Genomic DNA, 22,071 nt, shown 5'->3' with positions numbered 1-22,071 from the left:
CTGGATTACAAGTTCCTTGTCAGATACATGATTTTCGAATATTTTCTTCCATTCTGTGGGTTGTCTTTTCACTTCCTTGATCATGTCCTTAGAAGCACAGTTGATTTTGATGAAGTCCAATTCATCTATTTTTTCTCTCGTAGGCAAGTTTTGCACAGTATTCAGTGGCATCATAATTCTTTTTTGTTGACTCCTTGAATATTTTATAATTTTTTCCCTCAAAATAATCTGGCCTTATTGATATTAACAACATATTGTCTTATCAGGCTTCTCATCAATGTTTGTCAGGTACTCAAGCATCCAGCTGTTTCTAATAATAAAACATTGAGGAAAGCCTCTGTGAAAGTCCTTATTACAAAAATGTTATACGTCCAATTAATTGCTTTCATTAGAAACATAATTTGGTTTGTATGCTCTAGCATTCTGGGGCTCAAGTGGAAGCTGAAATGGAATAGGAAAAAGAGAAACCTCATAGGTAGCCATTTTCCATAATGTCCTTCATAAATAATATCCTTATCATCATCTCCTTCTCTCCTTCTCAAGCTTTGGGAATTGTCTTCATTCTGAGGTACTGAATGTGAGCACTGAGATAAACAGTAAAATATTTTAATATGGTGACCTAGCTTTATGACAGGGATAATAAAAACTTTTGTGGTTGCTATTGTTAGGACACAAAAAGGCTTATAGAAACTTTATTTTTTGTAAAATTTATTAATAATAATAGCTAACATTTATTTAGTACTTAGTATGTGCCAAACACAAAGTGCTTTATGTATATTATCTGAATGAATTTTCACAACAACTCTTTGAGGTAAGTAATATAATTTTCTCCATTTTTATATGTGAGGAAACTGAGGTATAGAGAAGTAACTTGCCCATGGTTTCACATTTAATAAGTTGTGGAGGTCAGATTCATCTTCAGACAATTTGATTTCAGAACCAAGGTTTAAATGACAACTTTAAACCCTCCACATTCATGATAGTAAAGGGTAACAGTAAGAGTTACGTAATGTCTTCTGTTGCTTTTATATGCTGTATACTTTCCAGGAAATCATTTCCTATTCATTGAATAGCTTGTATCTGTCTGCCTCCTGAATAAGGTTGAAAAGTCTGTCCTTGCTGCAGTGTTACTGACTCTTTATCATATATTTCAGATCTCAGTGGGAAATGGAGAAGCATAATCTGGAAAGCACAATTAAAACATACTTAAACAAACTGAATGCAGAAACTAGCAGAGCTTTAACAGCTGAGGTAAAAGAAAAGAAAGAGGGAGAGAGAGATGGGGTTGAGGAATGAAGTTTTACTTGTGTACTGGTATACTAAAGAATTTTTAAAAGATTGTTTTTTGAATAAACAGAATTAAGACATCTGAGGACCAGCCAGAAAAACACAGCTCAAACTCTTGTGCTTTTTTGACTTGTTGGCATTTTGTATATTTTTACTTGAAGATTGATGATCTTATGTTGTTTTCCCCCAAATGACTCCAAGAAATTGTTTTGCTTCAGTATGTATAGCAAATATAGACATCTTAGAAAATTCTCATTAATCCAGCTAAGCCAAAATTCTAAGAATAACATTTCACTGCTGCCATAATATCTCCTTTCTTTGCTATTTAACTACATAGATCTTCCAAAAACACATACACACCATACATTCCAGTGTCGGAAACCAACTTACCTCTTCCCCCAGAAAGGCATTCAGTTTCTTCTAAGTTATGTTAGAACACCACAGCTAGGATCTCTCAAAAGAAATGTGATTGTATGTATGTATGTAATTTTTATTTATAGATAACCAAACTTGATATACAATAAAACTCAAATTTTGGAGCACTCGTTGACATTAAAAGCATTACAAACCTCACCTTTGTCATGGTAAGGTATATTTTTTGGCAGAGTACTCTGAAATCCAGAGCTCCACAATCAAGGGGTGATATCTGCACCAAAAATCCCTGGACAGTAAAGTATTGGAGTATTAAATTTAACTGGAAAAAAAAAAAACTCAGATTACCTTAAGAGTTCAAGTTTGTAGACTTTGTTTTTTACTGCTTTTAATCAGAAAGTTCCTTTCTACTTCCATTATTAATTTTAGAATTAATAATCTGAGTAATAATCTTCACTAAGATAATCTTCACTATCTAAGATAATCTTCACTATCTAAGAGTATAATGAGCTATGTTCAGTGAATATTGAGTGATCAATAGGAAAAAACAGAGGCCAAATGACCATGCATCAATAATAGTTGGAAGGGATTCCCACTGTTGGAGAGACATCGGCCTAGATGACCTCCAAGGCCCATTTGGACAGCATAGTCCTATAGGGTCTGATTGTTTTCTTACTCCTTCATCAATTAAAAATAAAATCAAATAGCAGGACTTCTTTTGAGTGTTCTTAAACACACTTGCTGCATAATAGAGTTATCTGAGCGCTTTTAAAAATGCCTTTTCGGGGCTTCCCTGGTGGTGCAGTGGTTAAGAATCCACCTGCCAATGCAGGGGATACAGGTTCGAGCCCTGGTCCAGGAAGATCCCGCATGCCCCAGAGCAACTAAGCCCATGTGTCACAACTACTGAGCCTGCACTCTAGAGCCCGTGAGCCATAACTACTGAGCTCACGTGCCACAACTACTGAAGCCCATACTCCTAGCACCCGTGCTCCACAACAAGAAAAGCCACTGCAATGAGAAGCCTGCACACCACAACGAAGAGTAGCCCCCACTCGCAGCAACTAGAGAAAGCCTGCACATAGCAACGAAGACCCAACGCAGCCAAAAGTAAATAAATAAATGTTTATTTAAAAAAAATCAATGACATAAAAAGAAAGATATTCAGAAATTTTTTTAAAAATCCGTTTCCCAGGCTACACCTAGTATCAATTAAATTAGAATCTCTGAAACCAAGACATCATTTTTTTTAAGTTTCTGAGATTATTCCAGTGCATATGCAAGTTTAAAAACTAATGTTCTGGGGCTTCCCTGGTGGCGCAGTGGTTGAGAATCCGCCTGCCGATGCAGGGGACACGGGTTCGTGCCCCGGTCCGGGAAGATCCCACATGCCGTGGAGTGGCTGGGCCCGTGAGCCATGGCCGCTGAGCCTGCGCGTCCGGAGCCTGTGCTCCGCAATGGGAGAGGCCACAACAGTGAGAGGCCCACGTACCACAAAAAAAAAAAAAAAAAAAAAAATTCTAAAATGTTTCCCAACCCAGTAACTTTTGAATAAAAATATTAGAATTTCAGAATTGATCAAAGAGCTTTAAAATGTGTTACGAAGGAAAGAAGCTCAGAGATTGAAAGAGATTGAAAAAAATAACTTTAAATTACTTGAAATGTTTGAGGCAAGAATGTGTTCATTTACAAGGACATCTTTAACTTCTTTCTCTTTCTCTCAAAAATCTGTAGGTATATTTCTTACAGTGTCGTAGAGATTTTGGTTTGCTTCATCTAGAGCAGACTGAAAAGGAATGCCTCAGTCAGCTTGCCAGGGCGACTCACATGGCAGCAAGGTAACCTCTCCCTCTTCCTTAATGTGTCTTGGTCTCTGAGGTATTCACAGGTGGCTCCAAGGTTGAACATAATCTGTGATGTGTTTTACATATATATGACATCAGAGTCTTTGGAGTGAAGAAGCCATTGTTTTTTTAAACCTCAAATGTCATTTAGTCACTTTGAGCTTTTACTTTGTTGCTCCTGCTGTAGCACTGAGTAGTCTAAGTGCAGTAGTAGCTGATGGCAGATTTTTCCCTTCCTCTACAATGAAACAGATCAAAAGTCTCAGTCAGAGACATGCATGAAGACCAGATATTTATAAAACAAGGTGGATTCTAATTGGAAAACTTTTTTCTAATTCTTTTCTCTCTTAACGCTTGATTTTAAATACCTTTGGAAAAATACATTGAAGGAAAAATCAGTATTAACACCTAAAACCGTGGTAAAGGCAGTTTCCTGCTGTGCTACAAATGAGTGGTTTTCAAATTTTAGGCAGGTTGCATGGGATTCTTCAGTTTATAATTTTATGGAGTACACCTTTGAACTTAAGGAATTAATTAGATTAAAATCTCTGGGACCAAAGCATCACTACTTTTAATGATTATTATTTTAATATGATCATCATTATTCTTCAATTCTAAAGAATCAGAATCTCTGATGTTTAACAAGATTCCCAGGAGACACTGATGTGCATTCATGTCAGGGAAGCACTGTTGTAAGTGATCAGTCTATCTTTGCTTACTAGAGGGAGAAAGGATGCTCTATAAATTAGAATATTTTCAAGCTTCTTTGTATGAGATGATCTCAGTGATAACTTGTTATGCTCTTTTGTGCCAGGTGATACTGGGGTGGGGATGTTATAACAGACAGAGCCTTTTGAAAGGCCACGTAAAATCTCTCTTCTTGAGATGCCAGACCCTAAACACCTCAAAGCTGTTTTACTTAAGTCGTTTGATGGGCATGGTGGGCAGAGCTGCTGTGTTTGTGCAATTTAGCATTATCATAGAGACAACAATCTAATTTATCCTCACAGAAGAGGTATTTCTTTCTAACTTTCCTTTCTGTAGGGAATATCTTTTTCTAATTTGCAAAAGAGCCTGATAGGCCAACCGTGGCCCTGTGATGTCAGGCAGGGTTAATGTGAAGATAGTCCAAAACCTGCTTTCAGGATGTCAACATCTTTGAGAATGCTCCTGCATTGGATGGCTAGGGCAGTTTCCCTGGGTGGCCTCCTTTGCCTCCCTTCTTCAATGGAGGATTCCTATACAAAGGAATGGCTTTGTTTACTAGGCTTTTAAAAAATTTTTGATAACAAGCCCTTCCATACAACTTTCTGCCCATTTGAGGTAATTGGTGATAGAGGTAATTTTATTGTTGTTTTACTTTATCTATATACATGCTAGAGAACATAATAGAAATTTTTGGAAATCTAAGTGGCATATAAAAAGAAAGAACTTTCTCTTGTGTCTCCATTTCTATACCAGCAACCTAAAATCACTTCAATTAAAGGCTGCAGTAGACAGTTGGAATGCCATTGTGACAGATGTTAGAAACAAGATTGCATTCCTCAGGGTAAGTCATGAAGTATTTACAGTAAATTGACTGAATGGTGTAGGTGATATATACTTAAAGAAAACGTCTAACATTAAAAACAATTACTAGAGAAATTTAAGGAAGAACATGTTTTTTCATTGCAGTTATTAAAACTTATGCCTTTTTGAGGTTTGAGACTGATTACTTCTATTGTAGTTGGTTGTAGATAACATCCTAGGCTCTTACATGTGGTCTTCTAGATCCTTAGTCTAGTAAATGGTAAACTCAAAAATTGTGCCTCACACTTAATTTTCCTAGAATTCCAAAGCTAACTCTGCTCCAGTCAGAAATAAATGTCTTAACTTGATCTGAGTAATTATGTGTTTACAGAATTAAAAGGAAGATCAAGCAGATCTGTATTAGTTTTCAATCTTAACTTTTTATGTAATTACTCCCTAATGCAAAATAATAAATTCTTAATTATTCATGTAATAGAATTAGGACTGTGCTAACAGTAATCTAAAGAGGTAACACACTGAATATTTGTCTAGCTTTGTCCTTGGTGGTCTTCCCTGTTTCTTTCCCAGACTCGTTCATACTCAGTCTTTAGTGATGCTTAACATATTTATTGGATTTATTCAAAGTTCTGGCCTCAAAAAAGATGCCCCTTGTTCTCTATCATTGTTTTCTTCTAAGAACGTGTCCTATATATGGAAGTTTCTAGATGTTTGAAGACTTTCTCTTCCAGCTCTTGTGGTTTGTTTACAAAATAACATATAAAGCAAAATGGGGACAATGCCAAAAATGTTGAAAGTATGTTTTTAAGCTTCAAGGATAGGAGTCTTACCTTTGGCAAAATCTAAGAAGAAAAAAAAAAGGTATATGTGGAACTGGAGACAGCTACAGGTATAACTTTTAAGATTAAAAAAAATGTGGACATTCAAAAGTTTTCCCTAAAACTTCTCCTCCAGTTTTTTAAAATGAACATTTGCAAGTAGTTCAACTCTTTGTTACAAATACTTTTTTACCCATATCTATCAGCAAGTAGATTATTTACATCTTCTTGATCTTTAGACTCTGTTTACTTTATATCAGTGGTTCCCATTTGGGGGCTAAAAATTATGGAAACACTGAGGAGTTATCACAGAGATCTGTGAATTATGTGCCTCTGTGTCTTGTCAATCAATAGATACTTCTAAAAATACAGCTATTTACATTTATGGATAGTGGTGTATAGAGTTGTTTTTATGTCAAAAATTCTTTTTATATTATTTCTGGCATAATAGATTGGAAATCACTCATCTATGTTGTACTATTCAAAACTACATCAAGTACTTCCATATGCTATTTCTTTGAAGTTGATTTTGCTGTAAAATATTGTTTCTCCTACTAGACACAGTACAATGAACAAATTAACAAGGTGAAGCAAGGGTTTGCCTTGAGTACCTTGCCTCCAATCCAGCTTCCTCCACCACCACCCAGTCCTGAGATACTGGTAAGAAATATAGTTGACTCTTGAACAATGCAGGGGTTGGGAGTGCCAACCCCCCCCCAACCCCATGCAGTCAGAAATCTGGGTACTGCTCTCTCTGCCTCACAAACAACGGAATTGATAAATGACTACCCAAGAGCAGGAAGCTGAAACAGTTTGGATAGAATCAGGACTCAAACCCTAGTTTTTTGATTCCACATATTGTGATTTCTAATCAAATGCAAACTTTCTCCACATTTAGTTAATTTAAAGATCTGTAAAATGAAAAAACAGGGATTGTGTTTATTGAAAAAAGTCAGTGTATAAGTGGACCCACACAATTCAGACCTGTGTTGTTCAAGGGTCAACTGTATAACATTTTGAAAAATCACCATCTTCATCTTGATAAAATGGTAACAGCTTTAGTGCGTATCATTTGTAATTATGTCCATTCCTGCTGTATCATCTACAGATAATATGACTAGTTGGCTGACTCAGCTGAGGCAAGAGGTAGGTTGTATCACTGGATTTTAGTAATGCATTTGATATCTAAAGAGGTAATATATGCTCATTCATTTTGTCGATCACACTTACATTATGAGAGAAAACTGATGAATGCCTAGAATTCCCAATGCCCTCAAGTTACTGCTAGATGACTAAAACATCTCAGCATGATACCCCAACATGCTGGACTTCACCCCCCCACTTACACTTTAGACTCTGTTTTCCTTAACTTTTATCTTCTATTCTACCTTTAACAGTAAGGACAGCTTTCATTTATGACCCTTCCCTGCTTACTGTAAGGGATAAATGGGTCTACATCAGACAAACTAATCTCTGTGCTATACTATTTATGTTAGCCTTCTGGGAAACATAGCACCTTAACCCAATAAACTCATACAGCTTTCCAAAAGACCTTTTAGAACAGAACCACTAGATTATAACCTTTATTATGATAACAGATCTGAGGGTAAGAAAAGAAGAAAGGTGTGATATATTTAGGGGTAGATCACTTTTGACATTAGCATTTCTGCTTATAATAGAACTTTGAAAATGTTTGTTCTACAAATACTAGTTGAGTATATCAAAGAACTTAAAAATTATGTAAATTGTGTGGAGTTACACTATGTTTCAAAAGCAGACTTCAGAGCTGAAAGCATTATGATATGCACCATGGGCTTTAGTTTAGAATGACAGTATTGCCTTTTATATTTTTGGTTAATTCAGGTTTTATAGGAGCATTATATTATGCATATTATTATTCTAGGCTTTGAACACACCATCATACCCAACTCTCCTGATAAGGAATGTGTTGCATAGATGACAGAAATCCCAGATTCCCTGTAGTTCTATGGGAAGTAACACATATTCTTGGTAGGATTTCTAGAAACCTGTTGCCTCTGCCTGTATTCAAACTACTGCCTGTAGGTTGTAGTTAAACTCTCCCATGACTCTAAATATAAAATGGCTCTAGAGACTTGGATGCTAGAAACAGAGATGTTCTTTGGAGTTTTCTGGAACCAGACTGGCATAATCTATCTGATACTAGTGACACTATAACTGACAAACATAATCAGACCTTGACCTCTACATCCTCATCCCTTCAGAGACTTGCTTATGGCTGATGTGGCTACCCAGGTTTAGTCAAGGGAAAGAACCCACTGGCAGTTAGGCTCAATGGAATTTATAAGCATCCCTTGCTAACACTTGAGAGGTACATGTGTATCTTTTGTGCTTCCTAACCAGAGTCACTGCTGTGCTTGATCAAAGCTGACAGTTGTGTTAAAGTACAATCATCAGTGACCACTGAGAATTAGTAGAACAGTTTGAGAGCACAGATGCTAGAAATGTGACCATTCTTTTTGCAATAAATTGAGGTGGTATTATACAATGGAAATACATTAGAGGTCTGGGTTCAGGTCCTAACTCTGTGAAGAACTGTGTTGGTTTTGGGAAACTCAGCTGTCCCAGACTTTGGTTTTCCTATCTACAAATCAGGAAATTGTCCTAGATGATCTGATCACTAAAGTCTTTCTTTCTGAGATTCTAGTATTGTAAAGAATAGTTACCAGGTTTTAAATATATATAGTAGTCTAACCTGAGAAGTCTGGAATAATGGGTATTGTTCCCAGTTTAACCCAGTATTTTTATGTGTTTCATTATGTTTTGATTTTTGTAGCCTGGCTATCTGATCCTAAAAGTAGTGTTAGGTAATTGTTGTCCTCAAAAAGAGCAGGACTACTAACTCAGTACCCATCATTCATTATTTAAGGACATTATATTATGAAAATTTTGAAACATACATAAAAACAGAATGATGGACCTCTGTGAACCCAAGAGCCAACTTCAACATCATTATCAACATTTTGTCAGTCTTGTGCCATGTCATCCCCTTCTTCCTCCCCACTGGAACATTTTAAAGTAAACCCTACATCTCATCCATTTATACTTTAGCATGCATTCCAGAAAGATGAGGACTCTTATTCTTGAGATTTTTCTTGTTTCTTGAGGTAGGATTGTATTGCTATAAACTTCCCTCTTAGAACTGCTCTTGCTTCATCCCATAGGTTTTGGGTCATCGTGTTTTCATTGTCATTTGTTTCTAGGTTTTTGTTTGTTTGTTTGTTTGTTTTTGCGGTATGCGGGCCTCTCACCATTGTGGCCTCTCCCGTTGCGGAGCACAGGCTCCGGACGCGCAGGCTCAGCAGCCATGGCTCATGGGCCCAGCCACTCCGCGGCATGTGGGATCTTCCCGGACCGGGCCACGAACCCGTGTCCCCTGCATCGGCAGGCAGACTCTCAACCACCGCGCCACCAGGGAAGCCCTGTTTCTAGGTATTTTTTTATTTCCTTTTTGATTTCTTCAGTGATCTCTTGGTTATTCAGTAGTGTATTGCTTAGCCTCCATGAGTTTGTATTTTTTACAGTTTTTTTTTTCCTGTAATTGATATCTAGTTTCATATCTAGTTTCATGTGGTCAAAAAAGATACTTGATATGATTTCAGTTTTCTAAAATTTACCAAGGCTTGATTTGTGACCCAAGGTATGATCTATCCTGGAGAATGTTCCATGAGCACTTGAGAAGAAAGTGTATTCTGTTGTTTTTGGATGAAATGTCTTAAAAAATATCAATTAAGTCCTTCTTGTCTAATGTGTCATTTAAACCTTGCATTTCCTTATTTATTTTCATTTTGGATGATCTGTCCATTGGTGGAAGTGGGGTGTTAAAGTCCCCTACTATGATTGTGTTACTGTCGATTTCCCCTTTTATGGCTGTTAGCATTTGCCTTATGTATTGAGGTGCTCCTATGTTGGGTGCATAAATATTTACAAGTGTTATATCTTCTTCTTGGATTGATCCCTTGATCATTATGTAGTGTCCTTCTTTGTCTCTTGTAATAGTCTTTATTTTAAAGTCTATTTTGTCTGATATAAGAATTGCTACTCCAGCTTTCTTTTGATTTCCATTTGCATGGAATATCTTTTTCCATCCCCTCACTTTCAGTCTGTATGTGTCCCTAGGTCTGAAGTGGGTCTCTTGTAGACAGCCTATATACGGATCTTGTTTTTGTATCAATTCAGCCAGTCTATGTCTTTTGGTTGGAGCATTTAATCCATTTACATTTAAGGTAATTATCGATATGCATGTTCCTATTACCATTTTCTTAATTGTTTTGGGTTTGTTTTTGTAGGTCTTTTCCTTCTCTTGTGTTTCCTGCCTAGAGAAGTTCCTTTAGCATTTGTTGTAAAGCTGGTTTGGTGGTGCTGAATTCTCTTAACTTTTTATTGTTTTTGAATTGTCTTAACTTTTGCTTGTCTGTAAAGGTTTTAATTTCTCTGTCAAATTTGAATGAGATCCTCACTGGGTAGAGTAATCTTGGTTGTAGGTTTTTCCCTTTCATCGCTTAAATATGTCCTGCCACTCCCTTCTGGCTTGCAGATTTTCTGCTGAAAGATCAGCTGTTAACCTTATGGGGATTCCCTTGTATGTTATTTGTTGCTTTTCCCTTGCTGCTTTTAATATTTTTTCTTTGTATTTAATTTTTGATAGTTTGATTAATTTGTGCCTTGGCGAGTTTCTCCTTGGATTTATCCTGTATGGGACTCTCTGTGCTTCCTGGATTTGACTATTTCCTTTCCCATATTAGGGAAGTTTTCAACTATAATCTCTTCACATATTCTCTCAGACCTTTCTTTTTCTCTTCTTCTTCTGGGACCCCTATAATTCAAAAGTTGTGCATTTAATGTTGTCCCTGAGGTCTCTGAGACTGTCCTCAATTCTTTTCATTCTTTTTTCTTTATTCTACTCTGCGGTAGTTATTTCCACTATTTTATCTTTCAGGTCACTTTTCCGTTCTTCTGCCTCAGTTATTCTGCTATTGATTCGTTCTAGAGAGTTTTTAATTTCATTTATTGCGCTGTTCATCTTTGTTTGTTTGCTCTTTAGTTCTTCTAGGTCCTTGTTAAACGTTTCTTGTATTTTCTCCATTCTATTTCCAAGATTTTGGATCATCTTTATTATCGTTACTTAGAATTCGTTTTCAGGTAGACTGCCTGTTTCCTCTTATTTGGTCTAGTGGGTTTTGACCTTGCTTCTTCTTCTGCTGCATATTTCTCTGTCTTCTCATTTTGTTTAACTGACTGCGTTTGGGGTCTCCTTTTCTCAGGCTGCAGGTTCATAGTTCCTCTTGTTTTTGGTGTCTGCCCCCAGTGGGTGAGGTTGATTCAGTGGCTTTTGTAGGCTTCCTGGTGGAGGGGACTGGTGCCTGTGTTCTGGTGGGTGGGGCTGGATCTTGTCTTTCTGGTGGACAGGGCTGCCTCCGGTGGTGTGTTTTGGGGTGTCTGTGAACTTATTATGATTTTAGGCAGCGTCTCTACTAATGGGTGGGGTTGCATTCCTGTCTTGCTAGTTGTTTGGCATGGGACGTCCAGCACTGGAGCTTCCTGGTGGTTGGGTGGAGCTGGGTCTTAGCGTTGATATGGAGATCTCTGGGAGAGCTCTCGTCAATTGATATTACGTGGGGCCGAGAGGTCTCTGGTGGACCAATGTCCTGAACTCAGCTCTCCCACCTCAGAGGCTCAGGCCTGACACAGGCCGGAGCACCAAGACCCTGTCAGCCACACGGTGAACTCAGTTACTTCCTTAGTATAAAGCTGCTGCTGACCTTTGTGATCATAAAACTCAGTCCTTAGTCTTGTTCCCTACCCTCAGATTTATGCCTCAGGACTCTTACTCTTATTGGCTATAATCACACCACCATTTTGTACCTAAGAAAATTATAATTTTTAATGTCTAATATTGAAATTTATATTTTCCCAATTGTCTCAGAAATGTCTTTTTCTTTTTTTTTTTTTTTTTTTGTGGTACGCGGGCCTCTCACTGTTGTGGCCTCTCCCGTTGCGGAGCACAGGCTCCGGATGCGCAGGCTCAGCAGCCATGGCTCACGGGCCCAGCCGCTCCGCGGCATATGGGATCCTCCCAGACCAGGGCACGAACCCGTATCCCCTGCATCGGCAGGCGGACTCTCAACCACTGCGCCACCAGGGAGGCCCAGAAATGTCTTTTTCTTAACTAGATTGACAGTACTTCCAATGTGGTTATAATTACCATTACTTTAAAACCCCTTATTTTTAAAAAAACAATCCAGACAAGGTTTATACTTTTCATTTGGCTGATTATTTTTCTTTAAAATATAACAGCTACCTAACTCCCTCCCTTTTATTCGTATCATTTATCTGTTAAAAAACTAACTTCCTACATTATTGATGTAACTGATTACATCCTTGTGATGCCATTATACATATTCTTCTATTTCCTATAACCTGATCATTAGATATAGAGGGTTAGTTAGAATCAGGTTCAGTATTTTTGGCAAGAATACTTTATAGGTGATGATGTATACACACATTAGAAGACACACAGTGTCTCTCATTTAGTGATATTAAGAATCACATGTCATCCTTATCTCTCCATTATAAAGTTCCCCATTAACTTTCACCCTGCTGGTTTCAGTATCGTTACTTAAGAGCTATCTTGATGCTCATTTTTTAAATTCAACCAATAGGTGAATTTCTGCTTTTTGCCAGTGCTAGACCTGGCACATAGTAGATGCTCCATAAACCTGTCCTCTTTTGTCATCCAGCCAATAAGGTATCCATCCCATTGGCAGATGCCTAGAAGGGCTAGCTTTCTACAACCCCCTGGGAAGTTCAGTAACATTCACAGGCATGTCTACAAGTCACTGTAGGAGGGTTTATTCCCCTGGCCCACCCCACTTCAGCTTTCCACTGTCCTTGGAACTAAACATAAGGTCAGAACTCCACCAGGTGGTACAAGGTCCCTTCAATACATGATAGCAAAAGTAATATTTTCTATAGACAACTTTGGTTCTTTAGCAGAATTTCTGAGTATCAGTATTGTTTATCAGCATGGACAGTACTCATTGAGGAGCTCCTTTCCATAGTCCTATATTATTCCATTTGTCAGAGAACTTTAAATATCACCTAACCCAACCCTCTTATTTTATAGATTAATAACTTGGTATCCAAGATTACCCAGCTAGGTGGAGAGAAAGTAGGACTAGAACCCAGTTCTCTTCTGTCTCCGTGCTCTTTATATTTTACTGCCCTTTGCTTTTTCAAATATTCATATATTTAACTAACGTTATGACAACATTGTTTCTAATATGCTTTGTATCTAGATTTCAAATCAGTTACCCCCCTGATAAAAACATTGCTTTATGAGTTTAGATTATTGACTATATAAATACTTGGGGGTTTTGTTTTTATTTTCTATCTTTTCTATTTTAGATACAGCAGTTCTTGGGAAGACCCGTTGTGAAAGAATCTTTCTTTAGACCTGTACTCACTGTTCCTCAAATGCCTGCCATTTGTTCTGGAGTCATCTCTGCAACTGGTCAACCTAGACCCCCACTGGTACAGATCCCTTCTTGGTAGAATATACATTAACTAGCTTGTTGTCACTTACAGTGGACTTCCAGAATGAATGTCTTCTCTTTGTTCATATACTTGATAAATAATGATGAAGGTGATGGTGGTAGTGATGATCATGATGATGATTGAATGAATAGTTCCATGTGAGGCACTGTGTTAAATGCATTACATATATTATTTAACTATTTCATTAAGTGATTATAACTTAGTTTTTAGATACAAAGATAAATATAATATAGTAGAGAATTCTTATAGTTTTGCTTCTATAACAGGCACTAATGCAGAGTAGATTGATATTTTTAATAGATAATTTATATTTAGCATGATTGTTGGCTTCTTTGCTTTTCAACCTACCAAAGTCACAACATTATACCACAAAGCTAAAGGAAAATTTTATATACACACACACATATATGTGTGTATGGTAGGACATTGTTTATCTATAAACAGGTAATATAAATTTCACCTTGCAATGTATTATGCTATAAAGTTATAAATCTTTCTAGCTACAAAGAGCCATATAAGCTTTATCCACACCTGAAGAAGCAACAAAGAAATTTAAAATGATTAGGATTATTAGTTGTAATCTTGGTCAAGGTAAACTTTTTATTACAAGAAAAATCTTCTCCCAGATGATTGATGTTTAATATAATCTTGACTTTCCCATAACTACATTCTAGTCAGTTAGGGTTTATTTTGTACCTATGTATTGCTGACAGCCTCCCTTTGAAACATATAGTCAAATGGAATTACTCATTTGTGTAGAGGCTGCCTCTCTATGAATAAATATGTATCTAGGCCTTAACATGTTTACTAAGTACCACATCTTTTTTATCACCATGATATTACAGTGTTGCTCATGTGGTTTGCTCCTGCACCATTCTATAAGGAACTATAAAATTTTATTGAAAACATTAAAGTACCTCAACCTTCTAATAAGATTACTTCCTGATTCCTCTGAAAAAGCTTGACACTGAGGCAAACCCAGATTTCTGGTGATATTCTGCTCTTTCTCTGACTTACTAGGCTTTGTGTGAGTAATTTTAGTGGCTGTTAGTAATTTTTCATACATAATAACCTTATATTTGAAAATAATCTGTAGTCTTAGGTAAAGGATGCATGTTTATAATTATCCTAGTAATCAGATAAGCACTTCAAAAATATTCAATTACTGATATTAACTAATTAGAAACTTGATGGTTCTAAGAAGGAACCATCATAAAATATGAGGAAAACTTTGTTTGATGGTTTCATGGCTCAAAGTTGTTGCTACTACTTCCATACCACCTTTGTAACATTCATGACACTGGGCAGATATTCTAGTAGTATTCTCATGTTTATTTAGTTGTTTGAAAATTAAACTTCATTATTTTTCTAATTATAAAAATAGTATATGTTAATTATAAAAAAGCAAATAATGTAGAAATACATAAAGCATATACAAAGTATAAAATAATTATATAAAGCAGAAAGCAAAATTATCCTGCTGTTGAATCCTAGAAAATAATCACTGTTTACATATTATTCTGTATCTTACAGACCTTTTTCTGTGCATACACATTTAAAAAATGTTTTAATATAAAATGAGTTCTACCATAAATGCTGTGCTGTAGACTTTTTTTTAAAAATGAGACATACATTGTGGACATCTCACATGCTCAGACATACAAATCTATTTTTAAGGACTTGATTAGATATGCTACAATTTATTGACTTATTCCCCTATTAACAAACTTTAGGTTGCTTTCAGAAATGCACACTCTGTATATATTTCTGTATATGTTTGCAATTACTGAGACTAGCATGTGCCATTTTTAAAATAAAGGTAAACATATACAAATAGTTAGAAATATGGTGCTGTAAGGAAAAAAAATTCTAAAAAGGGAACATGTATGTCAGTATTCCTCTTCATTCTACCCATTTTCTGAGGTATGGAAATGTAATGTTGGCATGGAACTTTGCTTCCTAATAATTGAAGGTGATGGGTTGTAACTCTGTGCTCCTTACAGATGACTAGCATAGCCTGGACGGTGCCAGTGCCTATGGGAGAAGCTGTGCCTCCCAGTGCAGGTCTGGGAAGTGATCCCCCCATGATGAATTGGGAGAAGATTACAGACAGGCTGAAAACTGCCTTTCCACAACAGACCAGGTACCTTAGTCTCTTTTAGTGTTGAGTACAGATCATACTCTATAGTTTCCACAGCCATAATTATGCCAATGAAACATTTCAGAGAAATATAACACCTCCCCCCACACACACACACAAAATACAGGTGTTTCCTAACCATGGCCTTGGTAGGGAAAATGAAATTTATTAAGAAGGGACAGTTTTCAGTATAAATGCTAAACCTCTTCACTAAAATTATTAGTTTAAAGTCATGAGAGTAAACTTTTAAATTTAGGTTTGCTCATTTACTGAAAGTACAACCAGTTGTAAACCTACCCAATTTTATGCCACTAGCTGCAATAATTATCTTAATAACCTATTTCCAAAGTGAATTTTAAGTTAATTGTATGCCATATAAGCCCAAACATAATCAGGTTTTACTTTCCTATTTCCTTAATTTTATTGAGGGTTCTTGTAGTTTCTTTGTTAGGGGACAAAGAAAGGGGACATAGTTAAATGCAAGAAATCATTATTTTAGTGTGCTTTTCACAGTTTTGACTTCAGCAGAAAGCTATTTAATTCTACTCCTCCAGAAATGAAGTATCTTTAATCTTGTATCAAATGAAATAATTCTAGTTTTCACCAGCATTTTCATTTGAAGACCAATGCTTTTATTTAACATATGTACCATTATGTTTCAGGATTAGATTATAGTTTTATAAATATAATAGTGAATAGAAAATGAAAACAGAACTGTAATATAGTTGTTATAAATATATAGAGAAAATAAATAGTAAATCAAAGGTAGTTTTATAAGGCTGATGACATGACATTTCATTTGAGAAAGAAAAATACTTTTATCATCCTACTCTATCCTACCAAAAATGTATATGCAGGCTTTGGGTCAATGGCTATGGGAATGGAAAAAGAACATATCAGTTAAAATATTCCTAGGTTTCTTTATCACATAATTAATGTGTCTTTCAGTCTTTGCTTTCATTTTCTGTTAAATCTTTGTTTTCTGTTTCTGAATTTTACAAAAGTAGAACTATTAACAATGACAGAAAGAGACTGATAGTAACATAGTTAAAAAGGAATATTTGTCTTTTTTTTACATCTTTATTAGAGTATAATTGCTTTACAATGTTGTATTAGTTGCTGCTGTACAACAAAGTGAATCAGATATATATATATATATATATACACACACACACACACATATCTCCATATCCCCTCCCTCTTGAGCCTCCCTCCCACCCTCCCGATCCTACCCCTCTAGGTCATCACAGAGCATTGAGCTGATCTCCCTGTGCTTTGCAGCTGCTTCCCACTGTCTATTTTACGTTTGGTAGTGTATATATGTAAGTGCCACTCTCTCACTACATTCCAGCTTCCCCCGCTGTGTCAAGTCCGTTCTCTACGTCTATGTCTTTGTTCCTGCCCTGCCACTAGGTTCATCAGTACCGTTTTTTTAAATTCCATATATATGCATTAGCATATGGTATTTGTTTTTCTCTTTTTAACTTAACTTCACTCTGCATGACAACTCCAGGTCCATCTACCTCGTTACAAATAACTCAATTTTGTTCCTTTTTATGACTGAGTAATATTCCATTGTATATATGTGCCACATCTTCTTTATCCATTCATCTGTCAGTGGACATTTAGGTTACTTCCATGTCTTGGCTATTGTAAATAGTGCTGCAATGGACATTGTGCTACATGTATCTTTTTGAATTATGGTTTTCTCAGGTATATACCCAGTAGTGGGGTTGCTGGGTCATATGGTAGTTCTATTTTTAGTTTTTTAAGGAACCTCCATGCTGTTCTCCATAGTGGCTGTATCAATTTACATTTCCACCAGCAGTGCAGGAGGGTTCCCTTTTCTCCACAACCTCTCCAGCATTTGTTGTTTCTAGATTTTTTGACGATGGCCATTCTGACTGGAGTGAGGTGATACCTCATTGTGGGTTTTTTTTGTTTGTTTTGTTTTTTATTTATTTTTGCATTGGGTCTTCATTGCTGCGCGTGGGCTTTCTCTAGTTGTGGCGAGCGGGGGCTACTCTTCATTGCGGCGCACGGGCTTCTCATTGCAGTGACTTCTCTTATTGTGGAGCATGGGCTCTAGGTGCGTGGGCTTCAGTAGTTGTGGCGTGCAGCCTCAGTAGTTGTGGCTCACTGGCTCTAGAGCACAGGTTCAGTAGTTGTGGTACACGGGCTTAGTTGCTCTGTGGCATGTGGGATTTTTCCAGACCAGGGCTCGAACCTCTGTCCCCTGCATTGGCAGGTGGATTCTTAACCACTGCGCCACCAGGGAAGCCCCCCTCATTGTGGTTTTGATTTGCATTTCTCTAATGATTAGTGATGTTGAGCATCTTTTCATGTGTTTGTTGGCAATCTGTATGTCTTCTTTGGAGAAATGCCTATTTAGGTCTGCCACTCATTTTTGGATTCGGTTGTTTTTTTGATATTGAGCTGCATGAGCTGCTTGTATATTTTGGAGATTAATCCTTTGTCAGTTGTTTCATTTGCAAATATTTTCTCCCATTCTGAGGGTTGTCTTGTTTATGGTTTCCTTTGTTGTGTAAAAGCTTTTAAGTTTCATTAGGTCCCATTTGTTTATTTTTGGTTTTATTTCCATTATTCTAGATGGATCAAGAAGGATCTTGCTGTGATTTATGTCATAGAGAATATTATAGTCTTGAGTAAGAGAGCATTGAGAGATATGATATAATGAGCTCAGTACATAAATAAGTAGATAACAAACTTAATTTTCACACAGTGAGCTTTTAAAAACAGTTAAAATCTCTTTTGGAAAGAAAATAAATACTAAACTTTATCACTCACAAACACATTAAGTATCATTAATCAATACATTAGGAGTTTTCATTTTGGTTTAAAATAAATGCAGATGGACCTGTGATCACTTTTTTAGATCAGAAATCTAAAGGGTCACATCTGTATGCTACATATCAATCCTATGATAGGATTTCATATCTCCTTTGGAGGGCACATCCTCAAGGCAGTAGGAAAATCACCAGTGCTCTTTCCTTGATCTCTTCCAGAAAGGAGCTTACAGATTTCTTACGGAAATTGAAGGATACTCATGGGAAGTCCTTTTCTAGACTGACATTTGATGAAATTGTTCACAAGATTTCCCAATTTATTGACCCCAAGAGATCTCAGGTAAAAAAAAAAAGAAAAAAGAAAAGACAACTTTATCTCCTGGCCCTTATCTTTAGTAGTTAGCCATATTAATTATCTCCATTACATGATCAGGAAATCAGTCTATAATCATATTAAATCATCTATTAACAACAAACAATTCATCTTGACAAATGGCATGGGAAACACCACCTGATCATTCTAGAATAAAACTGACCCTCTTGAAATTTACTCTAGGTTATTTTGAATGGCTCTAAAAGGAGACATTTTTTCTAATTTTCTGCAAAGACTTGTTTTAATTGAAAGAGCACCTAGAGTTATTTTTGGTTTTACCTGGTCCTTAGTATATAAGTAATATTGCCAACATTTATTTCAAGATTCCTCTTGAACCTGATTAACTTTTACCCTTTTGCTAATTCTCACGGTAGCCTATTCTATGGTATTTATCAGTTCTTCCTGTTTTAATTCTAAAAATTCTAAAAAAAATAATAAGTATAATATTCTAATTTTCAGAGTCAAGGAAAATCAGTGCCAAATGGTAATAGTGCTTCACCCAGCCATACTCCTCCACCTCAGGCTAATGCTGCCCAGCCCTCAAAACCAGCCCGGAGGCCCCTCGGTTCACAAGGTCCTGCCACGTGGGAAGGAGCCAATAATTTGGTGAGACTGAGACTTGATTCTGAATACATTTAAAGTTAGAGGAGAGAAATGAGCTGAATTTAACCTTATGTGTATTCTCCCTAGGATGATGAAGAAGAGGAAGAGGAACCTTGTGTGATCTGTCATGAGAATCTCTCTCCAGAAAACCTCTCAGTTTTGCCCTGTGCGCACAAATTCCACTCTCAGGTGAACTTATCTTTTTAATATTTTGCCATTAATCAATTAAGTGAAATTCATACCGTATTCCTTGAAATTGTATACGTGTATCATCCACTGCTGTGTCATGAATTTCACTGGATATAACTCTGGGCTTTTGGGTACCACACAGAAGCATTTATATGTTTTCCCATACCTAGCCATGGATTGCATTGTGTTTTCTCAGATCGCAATACACCTAGCAGGAGAAGGGGACAATGATGAGATTTAATGGGACAGAGTGGCAGTTCCTTTGAACAGAACGGGAAGGAATGTTGATTGACTTGGCAGTTGGCAGTTTAGCAACAGTGCCACTTCACCTTGGCTTGTTATAAATAGTGTCCTTTGTCCACGCCTAATGATAGCCAACTGCTGTTATAACGCATAAGACTTAACAGTCTGTCCAGGCTCCTGTATTTGCTTTTGAAGATGCTGAGGCCTGAGTTTTGATGTTATAAAAATGTGAGGCTGGCATATCTTTTGTTAATTCTTGGCATTTATATAGATTAACTTCTGGTGTTGTTGCTGTGCAAGTGCTATTGATATACAGTTTATGATCCAAGTCTTCTGATGCAGAGGTGTAATTTGACACAGGAAAAGATAATCTTACACAAGAAAGGCTTCTCAGGGAAGTGAACAATAGCCAGCTCATTCAAGCCGTATCTGTAAAACATAATTTCAAAGATATGTGATACCTGGTACAGAATTATGTTTTGTATCTGCTCTGATAAGAAGAGATATACACAGAATGGCTAATCCCAAAAGACCTCCAGGATAGATACTTAGCCATCTGGTTTTCCCATTTGAAGTTTTAAAAGTCCTAAAGATCCATTTCGAAAATAAATGTTTCACAGAGCTTATTTTATTCTTTGCCATTGCTCATTGAATAGAAAGCAGGTAATTCATTCAGGTTACTCTCTAGAGTTAATGGGCCTCATATCTATTGCCTATTCTTAATCCTCTCTCATCTGACTTGGGTCTCCATTATTCATTCATGTAAAAATGATTTGTTTTTGGAGAGTCAGTATTCAAGCAAATAACTTAACAGATAGTTCATAGCCAAAGAGTACTACCATTATGACCAAAGAAAGACCAATCTGAAAAGTATATCCATTATCTAGGGATTTTAACTTCAAAATACCATAATCACTTGACACAAGGTATTTGTGACATTTGTATGTTTAGGTATGACTTTTTCTAGATTATAAATTAGAATAATATATAATAAACTAGAGAAAAAATGTAATAGGTTTCCTCAGCCTCCTTATTAGGAAGAACTAGTCTTCCTGAAGATTGGGGTTGGGGGGAAGGATCTTAACAGAATAAACTGGCTGAAAGGTGTTCTCCTGTTACCAACTATATTGCTCAGCAAACCACAGACAAAGTTCCATGATTGCAGCAATTTTCACGGCAATCCACCAAATAAGGCTCTGAGATCCACCGGAAGATATGTTGGTTGGCAATGCTGATGTATGGAGTAACAGCTGCCTCTGCTAGGCTAAATCTGAGAGACTGACATGAACCTTTTTTCTCCTTAGTGCATTAGACCTTGGTTGATGCAACAGGGGACATGCCCAACCTGCAGACTCCACGTTTTGCTACCAGAAGAATTTCCTGATCACCCCAGCCGGCACTTGCCCAAGATCTGATACAATGGGGTGACTATGCCAGGGAAGTTCAATTTTCAGACTGCAGCATTTAGTTTTGCCTTTTATTTGGGCTGATGATAGTGTGAGTGATGTGAAGCAGTACGCTCTTCAGTATTATGCAAAATAAGCTAGCTAAACTCATCAAAGCTGCAGCCAAAGAGGAGAGGACAAATCTTCAGGACTGTGAACTGAATTGAACAGGTTTAAAGAAGATAGAATTTTAAAAGTTACATTATATTTGCCCTTACCTTAGCAGGTATTTTCTTCCAACATAAAGATGACTACTGTTAGCATGTATACTAGGATCTTTTTTTGTCCTTATTCCACTCATCCTTTACTTTCTCCCAAATATACTAAACTTTAATTTCCTGAAATAAATGTAAACAAGAGTAGGAAAATTGCACAGATTTTAGTGTTCCTTTTAACTTTTAAAATTGATTATAAAAATATAATTATTTATTTACATTTTATCTCTATCTTCCCTATTCTTTTCTATTCTCTAAAATACGTACCTATGAATAGATTATGAGCTACTTGAGGGTGGGGTCCAAACAGTGGTGTTTTCAAGCTGGCTTATACTGGTTTATGAGAGACAACTGTTAGTTTCAGGAATTTTGTGAGCCAGTTATTCAACTTGTTGGTAGCTTGAAATCTGCCATAGTGGGAGTATTTTACACCATAGAAATTGGTAAATGCTGTAAGTAAGGGCTTATTTTCCCCTCAAGAGCTGGTTATTAAACATTTACCAGTATACCTCTGGGACCACGTCTGATGATTCTTACTGTTCTCAATGTCTTGCACAGTAGGTGCAACATAAATAGTCCCCAGAATTAGAAATCAGGAAGCAGTAAGAAAAG

The 22,071-nt window shown here is 36.7% G+C and overlaps 1 protein-coding gene across 2 annotated transcripts in view; it reads left to right on the top strand.

Annotated features, from left to right (window-relative positions):
• DZIP3 (DAZ interacting zinc finger protein 3) overlaps positions 1–21,214 on the top strand; it is a gene marked incomplete at its 3' end in the record, with an annotated part of 115,101 nt that extends 93,887 nt beyond the window's left edge. For both annotated transcript variants that reach the window (XM_079705532.1, XM_079705531.1), the window contains 10 exons: positions 1,155–1,251; positions 3,394–3,497; positions 4,965–5,052; positions 6,407–6,508; positions 13,295–13,420; positions 15,448–15,587; positions 18,611–18,731; positions 19,224–19,370; positions 19,455–19,556; positions 21,104–21,214. In XM_079705532.1, the coding sequence (XP_079561658.1) occupies positions 1,155–1,251; positions 3,394–3,497; positions 4,965–5,052; positions 6,407–6,508; positions 13,295–13,420; positions 15,448–15,587; positions 18,611–18,731; positions 19,224–19,370; positions 19,455–19,556; positions 21,104–21,214 (1,138 nt within the window). The remainder of the gene's footprint in view (positions 1–1,154; positions 1,252–3,393; positions 3,498–4,964; positions 5,053–6,406; positions 6,509–13,294; positions 13,421–15,447; positions 15,588–18,610; positions 18,732–19,223; positions 19,371–19,454; positions 19,557–21,103) is intronic.
• Between the last annotated feature and the right edge of the window lie 857 nt (positions 21,215–22,071).

Source organism: Hyperoodon ampullatus (genome assembly GCF_949752795.1).
Source record: "Hyperoodon ampullatus genome assembly, chromosome: 5".
NCBI classification, from domain to species: domain Eukaryota; kingdom Metazoa; phylum Chordata; class Mammalia; order Artiodactyla; family Ziphiidae; genus Hyperoodon; species Hyperoodon ampullatus.
Note: the sequence above shows the minus strand (reverse complement) of the source record. Positions and strands in the feature narration are given on the sequence as shown.